The following is an 8,193-nucleotide window of genomic DNA, read 5'->3' as shown; positions in this document are numbered from 1 at the left end:
ATCCCGTCCCCCCAGTCCCGTCAGCCGGCGTAGCAGCCCTGGGAACCATGGCGGCAGCGATGCCCACGGGCGCTGAAGTGCTAGGGGCGGAGTGCTCGCGTCGATTGACTGGCTGCTTCGGGACACCTGCAGCCCTGAAGCCACAGGGCCCGGCCCCACGAGCTTGCACTCGGTACATTTCGATGCCTGCTTTAAGCTAAACCTGCTGTCCCATAAGGGCTACGTTTCTGGCTACACACAGCTAGGGCGGCGCTGCTACTTCTTGCCCAACGCATCGATACAGCAGGTGCTTTTGGATGGTCACGTGTCACAGCAGATTGGTGTGCCGCACTGCTCGAACTTTGATGCTAACAAGTTGGGTGTGGGTCGGAAGCCAAGGCGTGTTTCTAGTGAGCAGCCTTTGCCTTTTCCCCCAATCACCATGTGCTTACTACGCCACGCACTTCACGGCATCCACCTTTTTGCCATGCTGTGCCGTGCTGCCGCTGTCCAACCCTCTGCCTTGCAGGTCCTGGCTGCGGAATCGAGAAGGGTATGTTGCGTCTGGACGGCTGGCACCTGGATTTCTCTATGACTTTCGGGGCTTGCAATTGCAGAACCTCATCACGGCTGTCGGTGTCGTGTTATGCCGGCATGGTATGAGCACGCACGCATACTCCACTGCTGCACGCATACTCCACTGCTGCAGCGGCACGCATACTCCACTGCTGCAGCGCTGTCCGTCCTTGCAGCTGGCACCGCTGTACAGTGCTGGTGGTAGGGTATCGCGTGCAGGTAAGTTCTTCTGAGGCACGATATGTGGTTGTTGTTGTGTGGACATCTCACACGTTGTACTTTTACAGATGGGGCAAGTCATATGCCAAGTGGCTGGAATGCCAGACACAGACCTGCAGTGGCTGGGCAGAGGCATGCGCCCACTCATTCCTCCCTGGCACCGATATGCTCACAGGTGCGTGTTTAGCACCGTATGGGCTTTGTGCGTCTCCTAATAAGTGTTTGCCTTTGCCCTGCAGTTACGCATGCCAGAAAGCGTTTGGGCACCTTTGGCAGGATGCACGGTGTGGGACAGGGGACGGGCGAGGCAGCAGAGATATTCAACAGTGTGGCCGGTCCGCATGGCCGTATCGCACAATACATGCACCCTGTCACTAGGAAAGAGCACTTGGACCGCGTGGCGCGGCTGTACTGCAGGGATGTCGTAAGGGATTTACCGGCAAGGTTGTGGTGAATGCGGACTCGGGCTGAAGCTGCCCTGGACATTGCCAGACATCACATCTGTGTCCTTGGGGCCGCGTTGGAGCAGAAGGGCGGTGATGCAGCTGTGGTAAGCAAGCGGTATTTTAGCAGTGAAATCGTAATGCCAACGTATCCTTACATGTGCAGGTACAGCAGTCCCTCCAGCAGCAGCCTCGGCAGCTGGAAGCAGCTGACATGGTGCCTGCCAGCCCAGCGGCTGAGTATGCTCTCTGCCGGTTCACTCTTCAGAAGCTGCAGCGGGAGGACACCCTCGAAGCCAGCTCTGATGCGGTGCGGCTTGGGTTGCTCTTCCCTGGTGCTGACTCTGTGCTGGGTAGGCAGCGCCCAGCCCTTATCCGTACAACAAAAACCCAGGCTGCCGATCTTGAGAAGCCCCGCTATGACCCTGCTGCTTGGGGACCTGAGTCCGAGCTTATGAGTGCGGCGCTGGGGAGCCTGGCGAAGGGAGAGCTGCGGAAGCTTTTTGCGGAGGTGTAGGTGAGTCTGCGAGGTTGTAGGGTCTTCATGCAACGGGGCCATGTGGACCCTTGGTTCCTTGTCTCTTGGTTCCTTGTCTGTTCCAGCCGAGTGTTGTGTGCTGGGATCGAGCATCACCCAAGGTCCCCAAACCCCGGTTGATAGGCTGCAAGCCAAGTTTGTATTTGCTTGGAAAAGATTTAACTTCTCTCCCACCGTGGCCCACTTTTGCACCGCGGCTCTGGCCCTCTCTCGATGTTGCACCCTTTCCTGACCCGCTTCCCTGACCCAACCCATCAGGATGCCGTAGCCGACAATGCATGCCCTGGAGCACGTGGTACGGCGACTCGGTGGGCGGCGGCATCAGCAGCAGCTGGCCATTAAGGAGAAAAGGCGCGCGAGGCAATGGTTTGTGCAGCTTTGGGAGCAGCTTACTAGCTGGAGTGCTGTATCTGGAGCGGTGACACCGGAGCTTGGGCAGGCATTGGCCATGAAGGAACGCTAGGCCAGGCGCTAAATGCACAGCGGTATCCCTGGGCTGCACAGTCAAATCATGGGGTGCCACGATTGGAGGCAAGCTTGCGCCGGGTGCTGCAGGAGGAAGCACGGTGCAAGGAGGAGTTGGCGTTGATTCAGGATGAAGTTGAGTGTGCTGTAGCATTTCATGTCCGCCAGGTCGCTCTGCTGGATGGGGCAACTCAGAATGTGGCTGCAACGAGCAGTCATGGAAGGTTGCTGCTCTTGCACCTTGCATGGCAGCAGCGCATGCTCGAAGGGTTCACCTTGCTGCAAACGATCCAGGATGTGCTTCGTTGATGTAAGCAGCTATTATCCGTGTATGGGATGCACGGCTTGGGGAGTGGAATATCACGGATATTGGTTGGTGAGGCAATGACGGCTTGGTATCCTCTGGTATTCGGGGAAAGGTGGCAATGCACGTGTTGTTGTTCGGTGGACATATGCTGCACATGATGCTGCGACCAGTTGGATTGCTGACAGCTGCTTGAACAGCCTTCTATGGCCAGGGCTTTTATCCACGGCACATTGTACTGTTCCTCAGCAAGGTGCATATGGTGCATGCTGCATGGTGTGCTACCTGAGTATTGTCAGCGCTCCTCTTAACAGCTGGGAAAAGGGTAACCGACCGCTACCCAGCAGGCGCAGTAACACGGCCCCAGGGTAAACCCCTCCATTGCCCTGGACTATGGACATGGGCCTACTGGTCTTATTCGTTGTCCTCTTAGGATATTTTTGTAAATGTACATGTTAACAACCTACAGTATCTTGGTATCTCGGGAAGCATCGTTCACCATTTCAAGGTCTCTCAAAGCCATTGTGCTGAAGGCTGGGCATTGAGCAATAAATCTAGTGCAGGCTGCAGGTGTTTCGACAGCCAGCGGGGGGTGCAAAAGGGGTCTAATCCCCCAATCATGGGGATGGGTAGTGGTCAGCCATCCTCCCATCCTGGCAGGGTTGACCGACTCCCATCCCCCAACTTAAGGGCCGGTGCTAATCCCATCCCTCAAGACAGGTTTCCCATCCTGCCAGCCAGGGTCCCATCCCCAATCCCTTCGGCCAGGGTTTCCAATCCCATCCTACAGCTGTGTCCCCCCAATCCTCATCCTGCCAGCCAGGGTCCCTTCCCCATCCCTTCGACCAGGGCCATCCCCATCCTGCAGCTGTGTTCACAACTGAAAGCTGTCAGCCAGGGTCCCATCAACATCCCTTGCCAGCTACAAACCTACGCCTTACGTTTACACAGGTGCTGTAATATCGGTTTTCTCTTTAGGCGTAAATCAGGGGAATGACCAGGGTTACTTTCTATTTCCGCGAGGTGTTTTCTCTTGCTCTGTGGCTTATTTCCTCTAGCGTCAAATTCCGAAGCAGACTGAAGCGACAAACGCTCTTTGAAGCGGATCTCGGCCGAAGGAGAACTCGCAGCACAGAGGTCTATGTATCTGTTTGCACACTGGCTGTTAATGCACATAGCGCGTCGTCCTAACGGAGGAAGGAGAGTTATGTTCGATGGATGGCCACAACAGCAAATTATTATGCTGTGGTTAATATGGCAGAACAAACAAGGGTGTTCTGTCAAAATGTCCATGGTTTGGAACGCGGGATGATGATGAAGAGGGACCGCGTGCACCAATATGCTGCACAGTCGGGCACCAATATTCCACGTTAAATGCGCCAAAGCGCAATGACAAACAGCCCGATAAGCTTATGATAAGCCAGGCGTTCCGATTGGAATGCTTTTGAGTCGACTTGGACAACTGCGCAAGATTTGCTCCTATGTACTACGACATTTTGTCCCATGCGCAGAGTTGCGTGGAGTTGTGCCACAACGAAATAATGAAGACTGGAAATTTTCTCAGCATTGTGCATAGTGGCTTCGGGATGCGGTACGGCATGATGTGACCGGCCGTCTTCCCGGCCAGCATGGGATTACACCGGCCAGTAGGGACTGCAGGATACTCACAAACGTTCTGGCCTTGTTCACAGTGTCCCAAGCTCTGCCTTGGAAAGCGAACACTTTGTTAAGCGCAAACTACAAAGGACTGTTCACGAATGACTGGGCCTATTTATCTTTTGCTAGCAGGAGGCGATTTGCTTGTTGATGAAGTAGTTTGGAAACCTGTTAGCATGGTTGTGTAGGCAAATAGGGTCGGTCATCCGTGAACAGATGTTTGTCAAAACAGCTCGACGATCTTTCATTATCTCCTCTGTTAAGGCATATGTTGGCGCATACGTTGGTGCCGTGGATGTGCGTGGGCCGGACAAGGTAAGAATGTTGTTCTGACTGTGGAACTGGCGGAGTGCACGACCGGTTCACGTCTCTCCTCATTTTCACCAAGTCGCTTTCCATGCCTGTCTCATGCCCATGTAATTAAAATAGGATATCCTGCAATGGTTGACGAGTCGAAATGCACGGGCCGGGTGAAGTCCAAGACCCACGTCGAGGGCAAGCATTGGCTGCACCTATTGCACTGGCGCTGCAATATGGCGCTGCAATATGGCGGCCTGTGTCTGTTCATCCAAAGCAATACATAGGAATGGTACATGCCAGATTTCATCTTGGACCTGGTGCACGAGCTTTTTGCACCGGGCTGCATCGACATGGATCCGTGTTCTTGTGCCGCTGCAAACACGCGGGTGCATGCCACTTCCATATACGATGAGGCGACGGATGGGCTGGCAGAGGGCAATGAATGGCGATGAAATGTTATAACCTGCACCGGAAAGGACACAGCCTCCAAGGGCTATTTTTTGCGAGATGTGTGTGGGTGTATCAGGCGGGGAATGTGAGGCAGCCCGTGGTGCTATTGAAGGCAGGTTTAGGCTACAGCTGGTTCAATGATGTGCTGAACTGGCCAGTGTGCTTTCTCCAGGAGCGCCTTTCGTTTGTCCAGCAGGTGGGCACTAGTGATGAGCTTCAATGGGGAGCCAGTGTGCAGAATCCACACGGCAGTGTCATTGCCTATATGGGCCCTGCCGTTGAAAGGTTCGTCACCTTGTTTAGTCGCATTGGGAGCGTGCCAGGCATGAATTTGTGGGCACTGTCCCCCCCAGGGTAGGGGGTGAGGGTTGGTTGTGTTGTTTGCAATTAGTGCAAGCCATTTGGTGTGAAGCAAAATTGCATGGACGACACTGATGTTAGACTCCCCAGCCTAGATTCAGTGCTGCCAACTCATAGAACTTCCTTGTGTTTGTGTATGGTTTGCTATGGGACGCGACTTATAAGCAGAGATCTAACAAATGAATGCATGGCGGCCTGGTGAGATGGCTGATGTTGGTGCATGCACTGATGATGGCCAGGCTTTTGGCAGACAGCAGTGGAGCAGCCTGCAGGGGCCGCTTTTGGTGAGATGTGCTCATGTGTGTCAAGTGGGTAATGGGAGGCCCGATGTGGTGCTGGTGAACATGGGCATGGGCTATACCTGGACAGCTGATTATGGTGCTGTTGGGCAGGGGTGCCTTGCTTTGTGAAGACATCTCTCGGTGTTTGGTTTACCATATTGCTGACCCATGAGTTGAAGTGTGTGAGCAAAATCGACCATGACAACGTGCATGTTTGGTACTGGCTTTGGCCACCATTTAAACACTTTCAGCAGACACTGTGAGATGCACCATAAGTAACAGCACACCAAGTAAGCAACTATGGACAACTACACGATCCATCCTTGGTCTGTTGCAGTCCTGCCAGTATTCCCAATTCTGCACCTGCAAAATCACCTTACAGCAGAACTACCCATCCTAATCCTCCTGTGTCCCCAATCCTCGCCCTATGGCAGCGAGCTCATCCTAAACCTGTGACAGCCTCCAATCCCCATCCTATCAGCCAGGGTCCCATCCCCATCCTTGGCCAGGGTTCCCAATCCCATCCTTGATCAAGGTTTCAATCCCCATCCCTCTGACAGGGTTCCCATCCCCATCCTCACCCCGACAGCAATTCCCATCCTAAAAGTAGTATAGCACGCATAATCCCTAATCCTTGCCTTGGGCCCCACATCCCATCCTGACGTCGTCACCCTATTCCCTATCCCGCCTGACCAGTACCTGCCCCCAATCCCCAATCTTTGCAACCCTCTGAACGGATAGAGATGACTACAGGTTGCATCCGCGCTATTTCGGTTTGACGCACGATGTTGACCTGTTTGCCACGCATATCAATACACATTTGCCGCGCTTCTTTTCGCGACACCACTGCCCTGGTACTGCAGGAGTGGATGCGTTACTTCAAACCTGGGCGGGCCTCAATGCATATGGATGCCCGCCTCTGGACCCCGATTTTCTGCTGGCCGTGGTGCGGAAGGTTTGAGAAGAGCGGGCGTGTGTTACCCTGGTGGTGCCTTACAGGACCGTGGTGGCAGCAGCTAATGGAGCTAGCAGTGGAGTTGGTCTTCCTGCCGTCGAGCACCGAGTTGTTCGCGTCGGGGAGGGGGGCTCGAGGGTCTTCCTTCCCCCTCCGAGTTGGGAAGTCGTGGTGGTCAGAATGCAGCGGTAGATTGGGCACTCTTGCGTGGCCCGCGGGAGGTTGGTAGTGTGGCGCCCCATTACGTGCTTGATGTCAATAAGGTGGCAGCACCTCCGGTCATTACTAGCTTGCTCGTTTCGCAGTTCAGTCGTTGGCCCCTGGGCAGGACCATTCTGCGCGCCTTGTTCAGATTGCGCAGGTCGTTATGTCGCGCGTTGGCGCCAAGATGTGGCGTTCTTATGAGTCCCTCTTCGCGTCCTTTGTGCGTTTTTGTGTGGTTGAGGGCTTGGAGTTCCTGCCGGCCTCTCACTATGCGGGTCTCCTGTGGGTTCAGTTTCTAGCGGCTAAAGGTACCGTTCAGGCCCGCACTGCACAGCCACATTTCAGCGCCGTTAACACCGTTCATGACTTGTTGGGCTTTCCCAGCCGCAGGAGGCAATGTCTTGTTGGCTGCATCCCGCAGAGGTCGGGAGCGTTTGCAGGTTTCTGTCGCCCCGTCTTCTTCTTTGTTTTTGGCTTTTAGTGCGGATAATGCCTGGCGTTTGTATGAGCGGTTGCCGTTTTGGGGCGGGGCCACAGCGCGAAGCGCCAGGGGGCCCCGTTCTGTAGGATTGCCCATGTCCGTGTGGCTGTGTGTGTGTAACAGACCAAACATAATTTTCGCCCGGCTGAAACGCGTTATTGGTAATATATTGCATTCGCTATGCAAGGTATTTCGCCTGTAGCCAACAAAAATCGTACGAGCACAAACAAGTTTGGCTGTCTCCATTGACTTGACCGAGGTCAAAGTCACATCAACGCCTCTCGGGCTAAATTTAATCTCAAAAGGTGCCGCGTATCTCCTAAGTGAAATCTGAGATGACGGCGTATGATAACTTGAACACCCAGCCTGTGTTATAGCCAGTTCACATGCTACGTTACGTTGAAACTTTTTTGGAAAAAGTGGTCGGTTCGGACGTGGTAACGGTACGTTACCGGTAAAGTGGACGAAAAGTCTAAAGTGACCAGGGGGGGGGGGTTCAATTTCGTCAAACGCTGACCCCTCGTACCGTTACTTGAAATGCGTCGCCAATTTCGCGAGTTATAACAAACGGCCAAGCCCAATCGCTTATAAAGACCACATACTTGACAAATTGTGCGCGCTTTGCACTCCGACTGAATTTCTAGTCACACCGCTGCCTTATATTATAAAAATGAACAAGGACAACGCCGCTCGTGTTGCTCGACCGCTCACGACCGCTTACATAGCCAATATGTAACCCATTGTAGTATCAGGGCTGAAGCCACCCGCGAAACGGCAAGTCGGCCGCACTTCCGGCGGCATGGGCCGCGCCGCGTCGGCCCACACGCTCAATCTCTGCCACTGAGCATTGAACATATCTTATCAAAAATTTCATCCAGCGCGACCGCTAGGGCAAACGCCATCGCGGCTCGCGCGGGATGCAGTGCCATTGCAGTAGGCAGGGCTGCCAATCACCCTTCAAATATATATTGCAATTCTAAAG

General features: G+C 54.1%; 2 protein-coding genes across 2 annotated transcripts; both read left to right on the top strand.

Moving 5' to 3' along the window:
- Positions 1-103: 103 nt before the first annotated feature.
- On the top strand, positions 104-2,218 carry VOLCADRAFT_106388 (uncharacterized protein; the record flags this gene model as incomplete). The annotated part of the gene is made up of 6 exons (XM_002954470.1): positions 104-286; positions 509-774; positions 843-949; positions 1,014-1,198; positions 1,384-1,728; positions 2,024-2,218. The coding sequence occupies exons 3-6, from the start codon at positions 940-942 to the stop codon at positions 2,216-2,218; spliced, it is 735 nt and encodes a 244-aa protein (XP_002954516.1). The 5' UTR covers positions 104-286; positions 509-774; positions 843-939.
- Positions 2,219-4,180: 1,962 nt separating this feature from the next.
- Positions 4,181-7,211, top strand: VOLCADRAFT_106387 (uncharacterized protein; the record flags this gene model as incomplete). Its single annotated transcript, XM_002954469.1, has 4 exons — positions 4,181-4,495; positions 5,127-5,215; positions 5,284-5,291; positions 6,832-7,211. Exons 1-4 carry the CDS (start codon positions 4,397-4,399, stop codon positions 7,209-7,211), a joined length of 576 nt encoding a protein of 191 aa, XP_002954515.1. The 5' UTR covers positions 4,181-4,396.
- Positions 7,212-8,193: the final 982 nt, after the last annotated feature.

This window comes from Volvox carteri, assembly GCF_000143455.1.
Source record: "Volvox carteri f. nagariensis unplaced genomic scaffold VOLCAscaffold_43, whole genome shotgun sequence".
Classification (NCBI taxonomy): Eukaryota; Viridiplantae; Chlorophyta; class Chlorophyceae; order Chlamydomonadales; family Volvocaceae; genus Volvox; species Volvox carteri.
Note: the sequence above shows the minus strand (reverse complement) of the source record. Positions and strands in the feature narration are given on the sequence as shown.